At 31.2% G+C, this 22,697-nt stretch overlaps 1 protein-coding gene and 1 long non-coding RNA gene across 9 annotated transcripts in view; one reads left to right on the plus strand and one right to left on the minus strand.

Annotated features, from left to right (window-relative positions):
* Positions 1-348: 348 nt before the first annotated feature.
* Positions 349-22,697, minus strand: part of Nagk (N-acetylglucosamine kinase) — a 43,121-nt gene continuing 20,772 nt past the window's right edge. For all 8 annotated transcript variants that reach the window (XM_085953651.1, XM_085953652.1, XM_085953653.1 and 5 more), the window contains 4 exons: positions 18,527-18,689; positions 6,204-6,293; positions 3,639-3,815; positions 349-1,683 (listed from right to left, as the gene is read on the minus strand). In XM_085953651.1, coding sequence (XP_085809777.1) covers positions 1,259-1,683; positions 3,639-3,815; positions 6,204-6,293; positions 18,527-18,689 — 855 coding nt within the window. In that variant the 3' untranslated portion in view covers positions 349-1,258. The remainder of the gene's footprint in view (positions 1,684-3,638; positions 3,816-6,203; positions 6,294-18,526; positions 18,690-22,697) is intronic.
* LOC147067355 (uncharacterized) lies at positions 9,345-11,719 on the plus strand. Its single transcript, XR_015071443.1, has 3 exons — positions 9,345-9,420; positions 9,769-9,974; positions 10,399-11,719. It is a non-coding gene; the product is annotated as an uncharacterized LOC147067355 (long non-coding RNA).

Consider the following 22,697-nt stretch of genomic DNA (forward strand, 5'->3'; position numbering starts at 1 on the left):
CTTTGAAATTTTTCTATAGCCGCAATTGATTTTTGTAGACGGCGAATCGTTCTGTAAAATATTGTGCAGTTAAATATTTTTAACTAAGTATACGGAAAAAAGAACTAGTGGAATAATAAAAAGAGATGTAGTAAAAATTGTAATATTTTGTTTTATTATTATTTCATTATCGAATTGATTACAAAAATATGGATACATAACAAGAGTATAATAATTATTTAACCTACCTAGGTTTTTATATACATACATTTTTAAAAAATTAATGCTATTTACAATAGATTGCACAGATTTATTTCCTTGGAGAAATTTTTAAATGAGACCACCTAAAAATATTTAAAAGTCAGTTTCATTAGTCAATCTTGTATATCGTCTCTGTTCTGGCAGAACACACTAACTGTAGAATACTAGTTTTGAGTAATTTGACTTTGAAGTTGTTAAAATGTTTGAAATGGTCTATTATGTGAGTTTATTAAGTGATCGCAAAAAGGATGACTTTAAAATAAAGACTGTTTATTTATTAAGAAGGTTTCCAGACGGTAAAGTTTGAAATAAAGAACATTTTGGTATAACTAACTCAATATGTCATTTTTTCGAATTAGTGTCTTCTGCCAGAACAGTGACGATATATTAATTCGTAGTATTTTTCTTGGAATACAATTTTATTTATATTACATCAATATCAATCAGTTTAATTTCTCACAATTATTATAAAATGTTAATTTGTTCCTTTCTCTATTTTTGAATCAATATAACTTTTCAATATATTTGTAACAAAAACACTAATATATGTCATCTCATTATAAATATAAGTAATCAAAAGATTTGGCGAATTGTGTTTTTTATCATCTCATTTATGCAACAGAAACAATTTCTGACTGAAGATTCTGAATTGCCTCTTTGTAAAATCAGTAGAAAAATATTAAATTGAGTTATATTTTTCGTACCGTTTCCTACAATATTTTATTGATAAAACCAAAATCAGTATGTACATACACAAGCACGACTTGTATATTCTAACTGACACTGTGGGCTACCTGGCAAACTATAAACCTCCTCAACTGTTTTGCTGTACATATCTCTCCGCCACTTCACGTACATTTCTATACTCCATCGTCCACTTCCATCGTTTCACAATACATATAACGCCATGCCAGCCAGAATATAGAAGTCAGACCTGTATAAACAATGATGGCATGTACATTGTTTTGACATTTACACAAAATATTTAAAACTTAAGACTAATAATAATTAGCATAAATCAGATCCCGTTCTTCAAAGCACCATTTCCATTCATAATGGCTACTCCAAATCTCTTTCTCCCCTCGTACTTGTGAAAAATATTATAGTTCTTCTCGTAATGTCTCTCGAATTTGAATTTAATGAAGTCAGCTGCGAGGTAGATAGTCCCTAAGGCGGTGGAAGTAGTCAGTCTGACGAATTCGATGTCGAAGTTTACTTTCTTCTCTTCGAGCAGCTGCAGGAAGCCGGGTTTCATGAAGTCCCAGCTGAGCCACACGGATCCGACACAGACTATTTTCAAAGGACTGGACTTATATAACACCGGGTCCATCTTTGGAAGAAGTGCTATTACAGTCTGCGCCATCAGAGATCCTGCTTCCTTGAATAGATGTAAACACAATGAATCCCCTGTTTTGGCGCCTAGTGCAATTTTCGAACATAGACCTGAAAACAAAATTGCAAAGATTTAAAAACAAATTGACATAGTTAAAAGGACAAAAATGTTGCAATGATTTGAAACAGTTATGAAACATAATAATATATTAATTTGGGGTTGTAAATTTAATCATCATCAATTGATTCAATTAGCTTTGATAATAATGAAGTGCTACATGGAAGAAATACGCATTCCTAATCTTTTTTTACAATCTGTACATTAATATTAATATTTTCATTATGTGATAAATTAATGTGTATTGCGTACAGAAGTATTTCCATCATTTCAGTTACCGACTTTTAATAGGAAACTGCTTCGATTAAATCAGAATGTTGCTATATACCAGGGGTGGCCACACTTTATTTTTCTAGGATCGACTAGTTGAAAAATTTATTTATGGCGATCGACTGATATCACTTGTAATTATATCATGCGAGAACTATAAAAACCCATTTTTTATAATTTAAATATGTATTTTGAAAACAGATATTTTATACATATAAAAAATAACGATACAGAAACATCGAATTAACGACAATAATATACTTAAGTAATATTATTATGTCTTTCGCTTCTAAAAAAATTAAGCAGGTACATATTAACTGTAATTTCGACATAGTTACACAATTTACCTGTATATCGAATATTAGAAATTTTGTAGTAGCCAAGTAACATGCAACCCTTTGCCAGGAAACATACTTAAAATAAATTCTATACAATATGAATTATCATTTAATTACATCAATAATCATATCACATCAAATTGCATCGCACATCTCTACATTGCCATAACTGGTTGACCTGGTGATAACTGATAAACGTGGGTACTGTTTCCTCATTTTTACATAAAGTAATAAACCCAACATGATTCCCAACCATAGCAGGAGCTCCATCAGTCATTACCGATACTAGTTTATGAATAGGAAATCGAGTACGATTAATATACGACTTAATTGCATTATATATATCTTCTCTTTTGGATCGTTCCTCCATTGGTAAAACTGTTAATAATTCTTCTGAAGCAAACATGTCTTTAACAACCAATCGAATAAAAACGTATAGTTAGTATTAAATCAATATCCGTGTAATCTACTGACTCATCAAATTACGAGGATAGGAATTTACATTTATTAATGTTTTCCTGTAGAATTTCTTTCAAGTTCTCATCACTTGTGTTCGTATGAGTGTATTTCTTGATAATGGATATGGAAGAGAAAATATAAGAACTGGAACGTCGAGTAGTTTTGACTCGTTTGAACAAGAAATAGTATAATATATTATTATTATTATGTCCGCGATCGACCAAAAATACCTTCGCAAGACACTTCGCACTGGCCATCCCTGCTATATACCTATATAATTTAAATATACGTCAGAATCATACTTATTACAGCGTGGGTTCGTGGAGTGTTGTTTTGATTAAAGCACACAAATTCATACGCTGTGAACTGTCCAAACTACATTTAATTTAGATAGTAATATTTGCAGGGGTGAACAGAAGATTTAAATAATATTGTTCCGTATGGGACTGTGTTATACTAATTTAGCATTGCATTAGGCATAGATACCCAAACTTTTTTGGCTCACCTTTCAAAGATAATTTTTTTCAGCCTCCGGGAAAATCAATAATTGTAAGTGTAATTTTTGAATTTTATCAGAATATTTATGTCGCAGTGTGTTAAAATGAACCTACTCATAAACACATTCTGCTCACTATTATTAATTGTAATCAAATTAGTAAAATTAAAAGGAATAACTAATTAATTAGAAGGATGAGTTTGTGTTGTACCACCAGTTTGTCTATATTAAGTTCTTGCTCATCAACATCCCCAGATCCCTCCAAGAGACAATATTTGAGAAATGTACTTAAAATAGTGAATTTCATTCTGATAATTTACTAAATAAAAATAGAATGGCGTTGTGATATACATTACATTAGAAAAAAATGATGAAGTGTACTCACCAGCGAACATTGGCTTATCAAAATGTGCGTAGCAATGGTCCAAAAGGTCCGTTCTCGTTTTGACGTTGAAATGTTTTTTGATTGCTTCCCACACATATTCAGTTGAGTAGGGCGGCTTTACAAAGTTGTCGTGATCGTCGAACACAAATTTAACAGCTCTGTGAGAAATCCAGTATGCTGAAAAAGAAATTAAACAGATAAAAATATTAGTTGATTATACAATTAATTAATAACACAATCAATGGCACCAGTCTGATTGATATAATGTCCATTCTTATTAGTTATATAAATTATATTATATTAGTAAATAAGTTGATATGAGGCGTCTAATTACAAAAAGCGACAAGTCCACAATTCAATATTTTCGGGAAACAACGTTTTTATGTTTCTAGCTTCAATTATTTGTTTTAACGTGAGATTTTTTTTCCGTTGTATTCTATGTCGAAATTAGAACCAAATGGCAATTTGTTTCAGCCGATAAACTCTTAAATGTAATAAATATAGGCAAAATAAAATTGGACTTGGCGCTACTTGTACTTCACTTTTTAATTTATCCCGCATAAGGCACATATTTCCGTGGCACTGTCATAAGTTTATATTGAACGTTCCCTTATTGGTTGACTTAAACACGCGCGAAATCAACCAAGCTTTAAATAATATGAAAAACGGACTTGGCGCTTTTTGTAATAAATCAAGACTTAAAATATTTTTTTTCGTACGGTTATGTCGCGTTTTGGAATTTATAGATCAATACATATTGTGTAAAATTATACAAAGAATACGTGCGTATTTTTTCTCGATTTTGACCAAATGTGGACTTATCGCTTTTTGGAATTAGACGCCTCATATAAAATATTCTAAATTTGACATAAAAAAGACACGTTTAAAAGAATATAATATCTAAATCTCAAACTGAATTTTATTAGAAGATTATCTTTAGAGATTGTTCTTTATTTCAATTAATACAGATTTTACATAATACCTAATGATTATTACAATTATGATCAAATACACTCTGATCAAATGGATTTACATGGGTGATAAAATTTTGTGACAAAATAATTCATTCAATGAATATTATTTATTAAATTGGATGTGTTCATTATATTAATTCTCAAATTAAGTATAATATTCCAGTTACAGAACAGTGTAAGAGCCTATGCCCTATATAGTCAAAGAATAAACATAATGTAATCAAAATTATAAGGATGAGAAATCCTGGAAAATTAGGTGTAATGTAAATTGAAATGCGCTGTTAGAATCTTTATTTCCATAGAAATCATAGGATCTGTTGCAATTTTAGAAAAAAATTAGAAAATCTCAGTTTTTAGTTGAAATAGCATTGTATTTATTTCAAAATCATATTTTTATCACAAAAATAAAAGTGTTCATTGGGATCAATTTGAAGTAGGTTGTTCATTGTTCGAAATTTCCGACTAGTACATGTCGCATGGCATTACCTAATTTTATGATCCAGGTGTCCATGGCTTTTTATCGTTCTACATCAGTACAATACTCCAATTGTTTATTTTCCAAAAAAAATAGGCATATACATAGAATATAATACAGTCGAAGTTGAACGAGGAAGATGGGACCGACTGAAGTTGCTCGTTATGAGCATTAGGTACTCGTTATATCCTTATATGTGTAACATTTTTCGCGCCACATTCTATTTAAGCATAGAACATAAAAAATCTGAAAACCATCATAAAAATCTCTGAAACAAGCATGGCATTTATTAAAAGAAGTTGTTTCTTGTAATCAGCTGCCGGCGCTGGTAGGTACCTACTGACTTCACAAAGCCTGGATTTTTTTACATCCAATTTCAACCATATGCGTGCATACTTTTTCAATGTTGTCGGCGAAAACACCAATTAGGTACTTAGACACTTACTTAACTAGTGTCATAAACGTAATCCGATCCGCATCCTGCCCGGTCTGATTTTATTGCTTAGGGTCAAAAATGTTTAATTTATTTATTTATTTAAAAAACACACGTTGAGTCCATAACAAAGTATTAATTCAGGATGTTCACAACATGACATTTAGAATAAAAAGTACAAGTAATGAGTTAGAGAATGATCGACACTTTAACAGTTTAAAGAAAATTTTTGATGATATTTTTGCTCGGTATACCCGATAAGTATCTCGTTATAAAAGTGAGTGTATGGAGAAAGTCATAAACTAAAATTTCATCAAATGTTTCCTCATTACATCCGAGATCTCGCTATTTTAGTGATCGTAATAACCGAGTTTGATTGTATTATTATATTTTTACAGGCACAATATTTTAACCTCATAGCAAAAAGTTTTTTTTTGCTATAATATTGAAAAAAATTAGGCTGAAAATAGAAATTTTGACTGAATTGAAGAAAGGCTGTCAAAGTGAAAAGCTGTATCACGAGTGGCTGTGAGGGATCTGAACAAAACACTTTTATTGGGTACTAATTAAGCCGGTAAGTGATAGAAAAAAAATATGTTGAAAATGACCATACCCGATAGTAATTGGTTCATTCAAAAGAAATAGATTATACATGAATTTTATTATAATGTGATTTATCTTACCACTAGCTTCGTCACCTAAAAGATAGCCCCATCCTCCGCACCCATGCTGTGAGCCATCGGGGTTGCAAAGGAGTGTATTCGAGCCTGTGCCTGTAATAGAAATAATGGCAGACTTAGAAACATCCTGTTTTAGGGAAGAAATAAAAGTGTGTTAACCACTCATAGAGCAACCATTAAATTGTTAATATTATTTATTAGTTTATAATTAATGTTATACAATTTATTATATTCTGCAGTTTTCATAGTTTTATGATTATATTATGTCTATTAAAAATGTCTAAATAATTTATGGCAAGTTGATGTTTAAAAGAATTACTACACTTCTGGTAGTGGGAAGCGACGTTACCATGTTAGTCATTGTTTTGGTATCTGTTATTCCACCTTTGTCTATGCATAGTGTTTCTAATCAATTAGTTTTAGATAAACATCAACATTCGATGCATCAGACCTACAACTTTTTATTTACTTATTTATTATTTTTAACTGGACCCTTTTAGTTTGCCAAAATTAATTTAAATTTACTATTATTGCCATTATCAAATGACATTGAAAGAAAGGCACTATCTGATTTTAGTTTACATCGTGTTCTGATTTAATCAGACACCTATATTCAGATATGAAAACATCCATTATTGCAATCTAGACTGTCATATTGTGTCCTTGAAAATTTTGAGTATCCAAAATTTTAGCGCTACATCTGGCAATACAGTTTTTTTAGGTCATCGTGGTTCCTGGATTCATATAGGTACTATTTAAACATTAGACACCTAAGGAATTAGAAAAATCAAAAGAAAAAAATAATTTGCATTTGTTGTATCAATACCAAGTTTATTTTAAGTCATGATAAAAGATTACATTTTATTATTCTTTCATATTATCAAAACAAGGAGGAATAATAATTGATTTTTTATCTCAGTGAATGGGCCACTAGTAATTTACATAATGATTGGAAGATAGTAAAAATATCATAGGATATTATTGATGGCTAGGGTATTTTTGTATGTTTAGCCGTATTTTCATGATAAGGAACATTATTATTCACTGTTATCTTTTTATAAGTAGATAGGTATTTAATTACCCACATTGAAAAACATTTTCATTTGTTCATGGTAATTTTGCTATGCAAAAAAGTTCAATTAAAACAGTACGATAGAAAGATAAAATATTAATGCCATGTTTTTACACATTAGATTAATTTATTTTTTGTGTATGAAGTTGGTAAATCAATAATTTATTGGTATGTAGGTCGATGACATGTTTATTAAATAAAGCAACATTATATTTGCAGATTATTAATACATACACAACTGTAACAAAAAAAAAAATAATGTTTTAATTTTCCTCATTGTTCATATGATTTTATTATTTAGATAGCATACTTTCTATACAATTATTCACAAAATTCTTTCTTCAAGATTTAACATCCCATCAATATATAGTAGGTAGGGGGAGGCGGGGCTAGTTGTTACGGGGGCATGTTGTTACATCCTAGATAACTCTCCCGCTATAAGGTCCTGTGGCGTACGTGTCACATAGGAGACGTAAACATCCTATCCGCAGTTGTTGACGAAAGGTCGCCTGAATTGATTGTATGCAGTTGAAATAAAACCATTTAAGTGAATTTCGTGTCTCAAAGCAACTTTTGTTGGCTGAATTTGTAGTTTGGTTGTTACCAAACTATAAGAGGTAAGTTTTCTTAAAGTATGCGATTAAAAATCTACATATTTATGCTCATATTTTGATTATTTACCGATGTTAATACAATTCCCGTTTTAATATTATAACAATTACAATTTTATTTGGGTCAAAGGGGCTAGTTGATACAGTGAGGTGGGGGCAGGTTGTTACTGTAAGAATTAACTCCACTTACTACCACTTTACTACACATTCTTTGTTATCATCTTTATTTGCAATAGGAAGGTACTAATACCATCTATTTTTATTCTTCAAGATTACAATCTTACAGTGGTGAGGACAAACAAAAACAAAACCGATAGTGGTAAAATTTCCCAGGAAACCTACAACAGAGTGGCTAAAGAAGTAATTGAAAACAGAATATCTCTTAGAAAAAAAGCTGCCCAAGCATACAAAATAAACTTTATGACCTTACAATGTTATATATAACGTAAAGATAACCGTTCGACCACTTCCAAGTTAGTGGGATTACGCAAAACCTCGCCAGATATTTTCTGTCGATCAAGAAAACGAGCTTGCAACATACATAAGAAAATGTAGCAAAATATTTCATGGCCCAAGGAACTAAGAAACTAAAAAAGAAAGTGGTGTTATCTTCTTCAGACTCAGAGAATGAAGAATGCTTCTGTTTGGAGAATTATACTTGCTTTAAACCTGGGCAAGAGTGGATCCAATGCACAACATGCAAAAATTGGGCTCACATTTCCTGTATTCGTGGGGATAAAGTTAATTTCATGTGTCAGAATTATGATTTTAGTGACTAAATATAAATGCAAAGAAAATCACACCCAAAAAACTTACTTTTACATACATTTTCAATTATTGTTTTAGTTGGTAACAATGTGCCCCTACCCTGTAGCAACTTGCCCCCGGCTGGGGCACATTGTTACAATTTTCATTTTTTGTTTTTAATGCTATTGTAATTTTTGTAATATGTATGGATACAAATAAACCGTATTGTAATAGCTAAATGTATGTAGAATTAGTAATAAATAATATGATGTGTCTTAAGGGCACACATGCTTACCTAGAGTTTCTGTTTTTTCATTTAAAGTTGAACTATGACATTGAATACTAGGTATGATTTTTAAAGTGAAAGTGATATTATGTTACATCTCTTTTACGCATGCTAATATGATTAAAAAGTTTTTCTTTCTCTTTCTGTCACATTCGAATTTGATTACCAAAGTTTAAACATTTACTATGCGTATTAGCTGACGTGCTTCGTCGTTTACAAATTATAACATGAATTTAAAAAATATATGTATTTATAATATTAAATATATTTTATAATGTACACAGATTTTTTTAACAACTATATTATATATACTTTTATTTATTTGTCGCATATTCAAAATGTTCTTGCTATATTAAAATCTTTTTTTTAGCCGGCCAAGTAAATCCGTATTTTTGGCCATAGACTAATAGAAAAAACTCTCTGCTGTCAGATTATGTTGATAGCAAATTGCAAGATACCTAACGAAGGAATTGTGTTTTATATCAGGAATAAGAAACACTATCTGTAAGTACAATATTATGTTATTTATTACTGTAGTAGTATTCTGTGTGTTTTGCATATATTATTCAAGTGTTAATTTATTGTTTTCTTAGTCTACATTAGTTGCGTGGTTAGTTTAGAGGTTATTGCGAGAATGCCTGTGATTTCATATTTATTTGTTTGATATAATCTAAGGCGTTCTAGTTGTTATTAAACATGTTACCTACCTGATTACTTTATTTTAGTTAATCAATCTTTTTTGATGCTTTGTATTATCACTAATCCGTTTTAATTACCATTCTTCAAACAGTCGCACACTATAAAAGATTAAAAATCACACTATTAACAGTTCATATGTTATGTTTTTTGCAGATGGAGAAAATGTCTACCGAGATCTTTGCTTGTCGACGGTTTCATATGAATAAGATGGAATGAAATAAATCTTTTAATTAATAATGAAATAAATCCGACTTTCGGCGTACGATCCGAACATGGCGTGATTCATATAATATTATTTATGACGTAGACCATCAAGCATATATACCCATTTTATAGATTTAATAGTACAATTACAAAAGGTAAATATAAAGTGACTAATGTTTGTAACCTATAGCTATGTCTATCTCGCATACATATTTAAAAAATAAAACAATTTTATAATTACATTTTTGCACTAAATTTATTATCGATAATGATATAAAAGTTGCTAAATTGATTCATAATATTCTAAAATATAATATAATTTTGCATATCAGTTACTTGTATCATATCAGGTATGTCATTTGGTAGAGCTTACTCTCCAAGTCTTTTCTTTTTCATCCTCAATATCACTTTGATATTAGAAACATTGTCTTTCTAACACCATTTCAAAGACTTTAAGTTTTCTAGATGCTGTATATTAATTCTTCTCTTCGGCTATATCTGCATCTTAGTTGCAGCATATGGATACAATGCGGCGCCTCCAAGAATCTCTGTCACTCTAGTTTTTTTGCATCGTTCCAGGTCATACTAGCAGCCCGTAACTCCGCCAGATATGCTATATAGATAGTATTTAGCGGCCATCCAGGACGCCGGAATCCGGTTGGCTTGAAGAACAGGCAAACCAGATTGGGATTCTCTTCAGGCACTCGCAGCACGTGGCCGGGCCAGGTACAAAGTTGCGTATTCACTCTCAACGTGATGCGAGGCTATTTGGTGCGTTCTTTTATCTCCCGTTACTTCTAAAATTACCGCACACCCAGTATCCGTCGTAAACATCTGTTCTCGAAGCTCAGTATACGGTTGCTCGGAGCCTTTGTAAGGTGCCATGACATAAAAACTAGTAAGATATTTAAAATAGCTGCTAGAATGAATACATTGTTGAAAGGAAATGAAAACTGATAATATGATATATCAATTAATTTGTCCATCTGAAGTTGTAGATATCAGTTAATAATTATGTGTTATACCAGTAATTAAATGCTGACTTCAAATGAAAATTGACTATTAAATATTGAAATAATATATTACCAGTTTTGATTTTTTTAAGTACTATACTATATCCATGGTTCATATTACAATGTCATAGTAAAACTTAGAAGAATAAAATATGTCGTAAGACGAAATCAATCTTGGGGTTTTAATATAAGTTAAATAAATAGTACACAGCTAATTTGTTATTACTTTGAATACATGCCATGTCTTTACATCAATAAAAAACAGAAAAACAATTTAATAATGTATAAATATTTATATAAGACTTAACAACGTCTAGTTAGACATCTAGTTAGACACGATGACCTCCATTTAATTTCCTCTTATTTTAAAATTCACCAAGATATATCCTAATAAGTAGGTAAGTATATTACATTTGTACATATAATAAGTAAATCAAGTACTTAACATAAATAATTATACTGTAAAATTAAATTACAATTGAAGCAGTATATATGGACCCCACAGAGTAATTAACAATATAATAATTTATATAATTATATCGGGTATATACTATATTGACACATTTTAATGAAGTCTATTTTTCTTGGTACCTACGTTCAATGATAAATGTTGTTTTATATTGTAACATAAACAATGGTAATATGCATTGATCTTTCTGATTTTTAAACTGTGATATCTATTTTATATATCTATTGATTTCTATGTGTATTATTGATACATTATTTATTTCAAATACAATAATTTCAAAACTAACAGTAAATAATATATAGAAAGCGTCATGTTGTTTAGTTGGAACATCTACTAGGAAATTCCATCCAATCCAAATTCAATTTTTACCAGGTGGGTACTTGTAGGTCAGTTATTTTTGGAATAAAATGAATCCCTTAAAAAATATGAAATAAGAATAGAATGATAAATATTTGTGAAAATTTACCAAATCAACATGTTTAACGTGAATATTTTCACACTAAAATGATAAATATTGTTAAGAAAATATACACAAACAGTTCATTCAGAAGTTATGACGTTTAAAAGATCCCGCGAGTTAACTCGTGCGTGGCACTGATCATGAGGTGATATCAGTTATAATCATTTATGAGGAATGGTTATAAGCCATTGGCACAACCAATTTGGTTTTTGACCTTGAGAACAAAATGTACTTTTTACACGGAACCAAAACTCACGGCTGCAGAGACGAATGCTTATACAAAATATGGCGCAGTGGAATCGCCAGCAAGATCAGGTATCATTATTTAGATGTAAGTATACATATTATTTTGAATTTCATAAAATTACACTCGTTCTGGGTGTCTCGTAACAGTAAACTATATTAGTAAATTAGATATATCTTGATGAACTATAAAATAGTGATGTAATATAGACTTGTTGAAAATATATTAAGCATAATAAAATTTAAAATAAAAATTTAGAAATTCAGCCTTTCTGGTTCTCTAATATTCATAGATCTACTGGTTCTGGGATCTACTATTTCTGGCAGTAGACAATTCATATAAAAGTGATATATCTTTTTTTCAATCTTTTCAATCCAAAATGTCTCGTCTTTTTTGATTAATTCTATTTTAACAGGAAAATTATATCCCGTCCAAACTCCAAATAAACAGACATCTTTCTTAGTAATATGAAGCTGCCCCTGAATCTGGAAGTACCAATCGTGATTTTTATCTATTACCATATTCCTGTCTTTATCTACTTTCCAAAATTTAATTTTTTTCTGTACAATAGCTTCATCTGCACTTATTCCAGCAGCTGAGAAAGGACATTTTATTTCAATAATTGTATCATCATCGCTGATGCCATCTGGCGTTGCACCGATAAAATCATACACATCATCGATAAACAATCCACATCTCTCAATCTTAATCCGTTCTTGTACACTAAGCTGTTGTAAAGCTATTGATTCATTTTCTTTACCATATTTTACCGCTTTCACGTTGGCTAATGATTGGCTATATAATAAACGTTTTACCAAAGGCCCAAATTTTGTATTTTCTCGCCGCTTACACACCTTACCAAAAACAGAGGCAGTAAGAAGGTTTCGTCGCCTTTCTAGCCATTCTGCACATTCAGATTGTAATACGGTGCGTCTTTCTATATCCCTCCTCTCATAGTTTGTCAGTTTGAGTTTTTTCAAAAAAGTTTCTTTTAACAATTGATATTGATTTTTGTCCATATCAGGTTTTTGGCAACTCTCTCCATAATCTGGATTAGATAAAGGAACAGTATGTATTGGTTTTCGCCAAGATTTTCCTATTTTTTTTTTATTTTTTTTCAACCTTCTTGATTCTAAGCGATTTATGAAGGCTTTTGGGCTATTTTTATAAACTTGTTTTTGAATTGTGCAATGTAACTTATTTGTATTAAATGCGATTACCGCCGCTGCACATCGTCCCATGTACGATTGTCTTTGAGAGTAGTTAATTCTCTTGCCGCCTACAAATTTTGCAATCATGTTATTAAAAGATTCTGAAATATTAGTAGAAAAATTATAAATTAAACTTTTTGAATTTAGCACCAAACGAGAATTATATATCATTAATTGAGAAAATAGACTGCATTCTTTTAATGCTGGTACATAATTTACATCAAGCATGTCCTCTGTATTTGGTTCATTTGTACAAAAATATGGTAGACAAGAAGTATGGTCTCCAAAAACATGGTGCGGTCCATTAAATAAATCTTTTTTCAGAGCGATAACCTTTTCTTCGAAAGTACTATCTTGTAGTTTTCTATACTTGATTGCACCTATGACGGCTTTCCGCAGACGTCTTTTTCTTGACGCAATGATTTTTCTTACATTCAAGGGATATCTTGTGTCTTTGGTTAATGCCTCTATTTTGCCACAATAATTTCTAATTAAATGGTTTTTACATTCAACTTTCTCGACAGTTACATTCGGATAAGGGTGACAATCAAGAATTTTTTTGTATGTGCTGGAATCTCCATCAGCAATCAATTTTGAATAAATCAATCCATGTGTATTAATAGATTCTTTAAAGCCTTCTAATATTGCTGTAGATTCCATTCCACCTGACGGACCGGTATAATTTAAAAAGCATTTATGTTGTTGAGCAGGGATATTTTTATTTTTAGCTTTGGCGCACAAATCGCAATATTTATTTTTCACTGACATGTACAAAATCTTTCCGGTTCTTTGACCAATGATCGTGGCAGCGCCAGATGCTGCGGAATAATTGCATCTGTATGAACGTTTCGACCAACAGCCGTCTGCAACAACTGATATCATGGGAATACCAGAAGAATCGACGTCACCATTTTCGATTGCAAGTTGTCGCTCTTCTTTCGCAGCGTTTTCCATACTCTTATTTTTGGTTTCTTCAAACCACTCGTACACCTTCTGTTGACTCTTTCTGTATGTTCTTGCTGTAATCGATGGTACGTCAATTGCTGAACACATTTCTTCCAGATTTGAAAATCCACTGCCGATACTGATTATACTGGATACAAATGCGTCACACAGATTCATTTTGTTTTTGTTCATTTCAGTGGTATATAATTTTAATTTTTTACCACAAAGTTTACATTGAATAAAAAATGTACTACTAAAGTTATCCCGATTTTCCCCAAAAATTTCTAAATGTGATAAATTACAATTAAATGGAGAATCATGGTGGCTAATTAATTGAAGTTGTTGGAAAAAATATGAAAAGTCTATAATTCTACGGCCTTCTACACGGAATTTAGGGCTTGAATCTTCAATTTCATTTTCTATAATAAATTCTTCGTGTTCGTGTTCAAATGTGGGATGAAATTCTGGTTCAGGTAGTATGCTTTGAGGATTTCCATGCTCAGGCATAGTCTTCGGCAATATATCAATACTATAATACATTCAAAAATATTAGTTTAGTAGATAGTTAACAGAAAACAAAATGTATAGCTGCTATTAATTATTGTACCAGATTATAATTTTTGTCACAGACACACTAATTTCGAATAAGACATGGCACAAACATAATATAAAAATAATATAAGTACAAATGATCATTATACTTAATTGTGTGTATTAATAAGTAATACGCAAAACTTCCTTTTGCAAGATAAATAAATATTGTGAACCAAAATTTTCTGTGAAATGTGGTTTTTTCAACTATGTATAATTATGTCAAATTATAAAATAATAATTTCAAACCTTTGTGTTTTTAATGTATTAATATTTCCATCTTTTCTCCTACGTCTTTTTTTGGAACTTCCAGCCATCGGATAGTGAGTTCGTGGCATTTTTTGTAAGTACAATCGATATAAATAATTGTGATAATATTGTTAGGTACCTATGTCAAAAACCGAGGATGAAAATTTCGCATTCCCGCTGAAATAAATGACGTTCATAGTATTGCCAGGCTAAACTTTCGAAATTAAAGTTAGTTTTTAAAAAAAAAATTACATTGGAAAATATTATGTAAGTACAGGCATCCATTATTATGTTATTTGATGAAAGTATTCTTTAAAATCATCTGTATTATTATAATCTCGCAAATTCATAATTTAGTAAAAGTTAAATTTTCTGTAATATAAACATCAGTAGGTACCTAACCTATGTTGATTCATAATTTTGGCTAAGTAAAAAATATAGATATTTTTACTTCGCGATGTGTTTGGGGTGTTCTAAATTATGTAAGTATGTTTAATAACAAATGTGAAATTCGTAAAACCTCATGTGTATTATTTATTAAATAAAAATAGTAAAACTAATAGTAGATACAAATGGTGAAAAACTTCATTCTCTTATTTACTAAAATATCAATTCAATAATATTTTAGTAGATATGGCAATACTGGACGACCCGATATATGTCACTGAAATAAAATAAAATCTATCACAATTTATAAAATACATACCTACTACAATCATAATTATTTTGAATGTAGAGGGAGATAGTTATAGAAAGGGACAGAAAACTGATTGCTATGTTGCAATATTAGGCAAAATAGATTGCAACAGTGTTAAAAATTATAATGTATGATTTAGTATGACATAACGTAGAATTGACGCAAATACAAATTTCTTCAGATTTTTTTTTGTTTTGTCCTCAAATGTCAAAATATGTTTTCCTTTTGAATAATATGTTCGAATTTGTGTTTGTTTCGCCTATTTTTGTGTTCAATTTGTAGCATTCACTTTTATAAACATATTTTTGTACAATACTTGTGTGTTGGCGTATTTTTTTGGTCATATAAAGTTAAAATAATACCAGCTAAAGATTCCATACATCATACACCAATTCGCAGGTGGGTCTGGCGGATATCAAGATGGTCGAATATTTCGTGGAAACAGTTGTTTTAAAAAGGTCTCTATTTAGTATTACAAATTTATAACTAACAAGATATTTCATCATTTATTCAATGATTAATGATAAACCTTCTGATACGTAGCTTTATATTATTTCGTATGTCTATAATTGTAGCATATTTAAATAACAAAATGTCCACTCGCTTCCATTAGATTTAGAACCAATAGAAACTGCAAATATTATAATTATACTGAATATATTTTACTACATTATGTTTTATAACATTACAACTATCTATAATAAATCGTTTGAGATAATAATTAAGGGAAAAATTTGTCATCATCACAGCCTATTAATGTCACAAAAATATGGCTTCGTTCTCAATTATCACGTTTCACGGTTTCAAAGAATATTATTTTACGTCATAAAAATACTTTATGTAGTTATCAAATGTTTTACATAAATATTTGACGATGAATAAGCTTCATAATGATATAAATAGTTTTTCTACAAATCTTACGTACTATTCAGGCTTAACCTCTGAAAATACCAGAAAATAGCTGACATGGAACACCTTCCCCCTTAAGATAAACAGATTTCAGATATTTAACTTTTTCTTTTTTTGTAACAACTAGCCCCGCCTCCCCCCACCTATACCTTTTTCAATTACATGTGATAAAGGGTAATAAAGTATTGTTTTTGATCTAGCCATTGTATTAGACATTAGATGCATTACTCACTATACTGATAACACAATAATATGATATAGGCTACACAATTTCTTATCTTAATTCTTTTAGCATAAGGTATCTTATCAAGTTATCAGAATTTGTTTGATCCCATTTTTAACCTTAAACTTGTATAGTGAAGTCCTTTTCAATGATATCATTGGTATAATAATGATTAATGAATCAATTCAGTAGGCAGGCAATGAATTAATCACAAATGCAGTAATACCTACTTATGAGAAATTTCTTTATATTGATTTTTTGTTCTTATAATCACAGAGGGGTTGCCTATAAAATGTATTAAAGAAAGCAAAATATCGGAGTAAAGGTATCAATTACATTATTTATACCGAATAAAAAAAACATCAGTTACTAATGTTCTGACCATGGACCCAACATTCTGAAGTGGGCCCCCAGGCCTAAATATTTTGGCGCCCCCCTTACCTATCGCTAAGGTTAAGGGCAATGCGATGCTCTATAGTAGCGCTTTCCAAATTCTGCATGTGAATTATCATATTTATCGTAATTAAGTATATTAATTTATTATATCACGTTAAATTGCATCGCGAAAGCACATATTTTTAAATGTTAGTGGTTAAATGTTTGAAGTGAAATAGCGCTTCAGGCGACTTTTTTTACTGTTAGAGCAAATTTGTTATGCGTGTTTATTTCACTTAGCTGGTCGACACGGTGCGCCGGACCCCCCATATGCCCGGACCCTTTGGTTAGAAGCCTGTCAGTCCCCGGTCAGTGGGGGGTCATGCTTCTGACTGTTATAATTATAAATATTATTCAAATTTATTTATTTTTACATAAAGTAAACATTACAAATTATAAATTTAAGACATATCAATTCAAATAATATTTAAAAGCAGATATTTTAGAAATATTTTTTTGTTAACATGTTAAGAAAATCGTTCGACTGCAGCACACTATGTATCATATGAAGACTCGAGGAAAGCAGTGGCGCACCCAGGTTTTAATATTGGGGGGGGCCCAAGGAGGAGAATGAAAATTAGTCCCATAGGCTCTTTTTCTTCTTCACAGCCTAATTTCTCGTTTATCGCCCTTTTGTCTATGGCACTCGGTGTACCTACACCATGGTCCCCACATCCTGAAACGGGCCCTCAGGCTAGGATATTTGGCGGGCCCCCTACCTACCGCTAAGATTAAAGGCAGTGTGAAATACTACATTAACGTTTTTCAAATTGTGTTTTAGTTCAAATTAAGGGTACTTATACTGTGAATTATTGGCGATTTTACTTCTAGCGCCGCAGGCGACTTTTTTACTATTAAAGCTAATTTATGATGTGTGTTTATCTCACTTATCTGGTCAACCCGACACACCGGGCCCCCCACAGCCCGGGCCCCCAGGCTAGAGCCCTGTCAGCCCTCCCCAGCCATGACCTACACCACTCCGGAATTCGGGTGGACACCGAGAATTTTTTGACAGTTCCATTAGGGATTGGGTTTCTAAAAAAACCTGACATTAGTGTTTCGAAATTTTTGTGTTAGAAATTAAAATCTAAGAAATTTTTCTAGAGGGTGCTGGAGAATTTTTTTGCCGTGTTTTTATTTGTCTAATCTATTGGCTTTCAATTTCAATGTTTTTGGGGGGGGGCAAGGCCCCTTGCCCCCCCCCCCTGGGTGCGCCACTGGAGGAAAGTATTATAATTAATAAATATATAAGGATGCTTACCACTGATGATGACGATGCCTCCTCTGGGTGCAGCTGTGGCGACACTTCCGGCGGTGTCTGAACAGACGAGGATTTCTTTTGCTCCATTAGGCGATGCGGCTCGCACTGCTTCTCTCAGTCGATCATTGCTCGCCTCCTGTTCACAGCCTGATAAAGATAGACCCTGGAAATTCAAATAAATTGCACACATTATTTACTACAATGTTATTTTCAATACCGTTTAGGTATATGTGAAGTGCTTTTATTTCCAAGGTTGTCGGAGAGGAAGATGCTTTGAGGCATTTTTTCACTCTTATCAGTGGAGTGGAAAATACTGAGAAGTTAAGAAATATGTTAATAATAATAAAATAATTACCTACTTAATCTAATGCTGACTTGACTTTGCAGTTTAATTCACTTGAGCAGTTTAATTCATAGAGAATATTTTTTTATGTAAATATACCATTCACCACTTATTAAGTACTGGTTGCTAATAACAATAACAAAAGATTTGTAAAGATGTTCTTATCATGCATGTAAATTAACTTCAAATATTCATTGTTTGAAAACTAGTGTAAATGATTTTTCTAATGCATGGATTAAGTTTTTTTGATATCATTTCAATTATAATCTAGATAATAATTTATTAGGTTGTTTTGCAATCACCGCCTTTGTACATAGGTACTATATTCATTCACAATACCAAAGTTCGAAGATTTCCAAGTTATACCCATCTTTGTTTTCTGGAAAATCAATATTTTTGAAATTACATAATACCTACCTACACCAGACTATGATAATATTAAAAATATCTGTTTAGCAAATTTATTGAAGTGTATATTAATGGTATAAATAACCATAAAACCAAATACGTTGGACGGTTAGATGTTAGACGTGGATTCCGCATAAAACGCACAATGTATAACAGTTCTTAGATTTTTAAGTTTATCTTTGAAATAAAATATCTGCCTTTTAATTATTTTTAGAAAGGGACGTATTGGATTAATCAAAACACACTATCACTATCAACACACACTATCAGTAAATTCCTATATCAAATTGAATGTATCGTATGCCCGTGTGGAACACATACTATTTTTTTTAGTTGTATCTCATTTTCTTCGTCCAGACGGTTTTTATAATGTTTGAAACATTCACGGATATTTGTTATCGTAATAGATTTTTAGGTTGTCACCGTGTATTTTTCTCCTTCTTTCACTCACGTTTCGAGCTCTTTGTAGAGGTCTCGAGAGATTTTTCATCTTTTCTAAAAAAATAAATCCATCCAGATCCATCAACCCTTTCCTTCCATTTTCCCCCCATTTCTTCCGTCCAGATTCATACCCGAGAGCTCTTCTTCCTAATGAAAAAAATCCCAAGGAATTCTGTTTCGCCAGCATTCTTTTTCATAAACTCGACACTGACCAATTTCCTCTCTACAATTAGATTTGAGAGTTTTTTTTACATACTTTTGACACGTGTTATGTATCGTTACGACCAGTATATTTAAAAATCTAATGTGATATCAGGGCTCGAAATGGACAGGAGCGCACCGGAGCGCCGTTCCTGTTCGTGAAATCGGTAAAATTATCGCTCCGTTTCGTGGAAAAAATAATTTGACCATTTGAACCAGATAGACCAAAAATAGAAAATCTAACACTTATTTTTATGAAATACCCATAAAATTTGATAATTATGGAGATATCTTTCTTATGGAAAAATCTATGAAAACTGTCGAGTGCTCCAGTTCGTAAACTTTTCCTTTTCGAGCGCTGGATATGTATGCAGGTAGGCACAATATTTTTGTTATATAGGTCGGTAGCAGTGCCGAAGGGTGACTTTTGGAAAGGGGTAGGCTGTGGAGAAAGCACACTTGTTAGATATATTTAAAGGGAAATAAGAAGATAATCCGACATTACTACTGATGAATAGGTACACAAAAATTGATGAAATTTCAAAAGCTCACTGATGGTATAAAATTAAGCAATTAATTTGAATTATGTATTTTCCTAACATTTATAAACGCAAGATACGCTCAAAATATATTGTCATCTTTGAAAAAATCCGTTGTTGTGTATTTGTTCCAAAACAATTTTTAATTTAACCCGTAAAACTAGACATTTTAAAATACTTCTATATTTAAAAATACAGACTTAGGTACCTATATTGTCTCTTAGTCTATGGATGAACTAACTCTAACTGATAAATAAAAATCAGGAGATAAATTATTTTATAATTTTAACAATAATCAATATTTATATGTGATTGAATCCCATGGAAATTATTATTTTTTAAATTATTATAAATGTGCACTTACGTAATATGTAAGCGTAAGCGCTCCTTAAATAGCTTACCGATTTCTATGGGCCGCCCCAGACGTCTTGAAATTATGAGAAACAAACTCCATAAAAAAAAAGTTCGATTCACGGGAACATAAACCATAGAATATGTGAAGCGAAACGAGATGTCGCTTATTTTTTTAAACTTTCGAGAAATGCCATAAATAAATGGTGCTTATTGAAATAGGGGAAAAGATCTTAAAATTATTATGACAATTATACGATAGATGTCGTTGGACATATTGAATATATGTGATTATATTATTTATTTAATATGTCAATATAAAATTTAAAAATATTTTCTTAGGAAGGTAGGCTTTAAATAATCGCCTAGTATGGAGTCTTCGCCACTGGTCGGTAGCCTCTACAATTCCACTAACAATCCTGGCAAAATCGGGATAATTGGCAACTGCATAGTAAGCCGTATTTGAAATATGACAATTTTTATATATGTATGCATATTATTAAGATAAATGCAGGTGGTATGTAGTATGCACATATTACCTGTCATAAAAATAAGACATGCCCACAGATAACGCTTTTATGATAGGTAGGTACCAACAAAGAATTTTATTATTAATATTGATAAAGCTAATGACGTGATAAATGGACGTTTTACTAGATTTTCTACATCCTACTCGATTAAAAACGACGAAATAATATTATTGATTTTATAATATATTAGTTAAGTGCAACATAATATAGGCTCACTATAAATAATTAGAGATCATCAAAATTAAAACAAATAAAACCGTATTACCGTTTCTTGTTTCCTTTTATATGCAATATCACTTAAATTTATTATTATTATTATTAATAATAATTCAGATATAAAATAACGAGTGAACGAATGTATTTTTCTCTATAATATTGCGTAAATAATTTTTAATTAACAATAATATGGAAAATCGCCATTAGCTTTGGCAATTCATTGCAGGTACCTATACTGAGAAATCTTCTCAGTGCGATTCGAACGTTTTCGAATCCCTCGGCCTCCCTGCTACTTTGGGGACCCTGTGGGCTATAGCAGTTTTAGACCTACGGCAAATCTAGCCCTCGTTAAAGGTATGTACCAAATTGGCCTAGAATCCGTGGCAGAAAGTATTAAAATCTTAAAAAGATTTATTTATTAAATTTGTATTTTGACAATCTGAGTGTAAAAAAATCTTGATATCATAACTATTGCAATATTTGTAGCAGTGAATGACGGTTTATCGCATGGATTTCTTTTTGCAAAATAGTGTGCAAACATATTATCAGGGCCCCGGACTTACAACCACCACTGTCTATGCTAGTTTATAATTTATAGTTGTTTTATATTAAGTGGTTATGCTACGAGTTATCAGATAAGCCTATAACTTATAAGTACGCTATGGCTACGGAATCATCTGATTAATCTATTACATATCTATCTAATTGTCTTAGCCTTTAGGTAAGTATCTAAGTAATAAACACATTATTGTTTCTCGAGACATTTTCCAGAATTTATATTACGGCATATCGCATTATGAGTTCGTTTTATTGTCCCTTATTTTGTAAAATAATAAAATAAACCTACATAAGATGATAATAATATATGACTGACGATAGATTAATACATTTATTGTTGGAGTCTACACCTACAGGTATGTGGTTAATCTTGATGATAACGACTTATTATGAATCGATTAGTTATACCTACACTATGACAAATGCAGAATTTTTGAAGATTATTTTGGATATTAAATTATTATCCATTACTGATAAAAAATAATGACAAATCGCGATAAATGATTGTTTCCGAAAAAAGTGGGCCGGTACAATACGTCACGAGATCAAGTCCACTGATGAGATAAAACAGGGTACAAAATACG

The sequence above is a fragment of the Rhyacophila brunnea genome, unplaced genomic scaffold (genome assembly GCF_057557595.1).
Source record: "Rhyacophila brunnea isolate RB1 unplaced genomic scaffold, BYU_Rbru_1.0 scaffold_4, whole genome shotgun sequence".
Classification (NCBI taxonomy): Eukaryota; Metazoa; Arthropoda; class Insecta; order Trichoptera; family Rhyacophilidae; genus Rhyacophila; species Rhyacophila brunnea.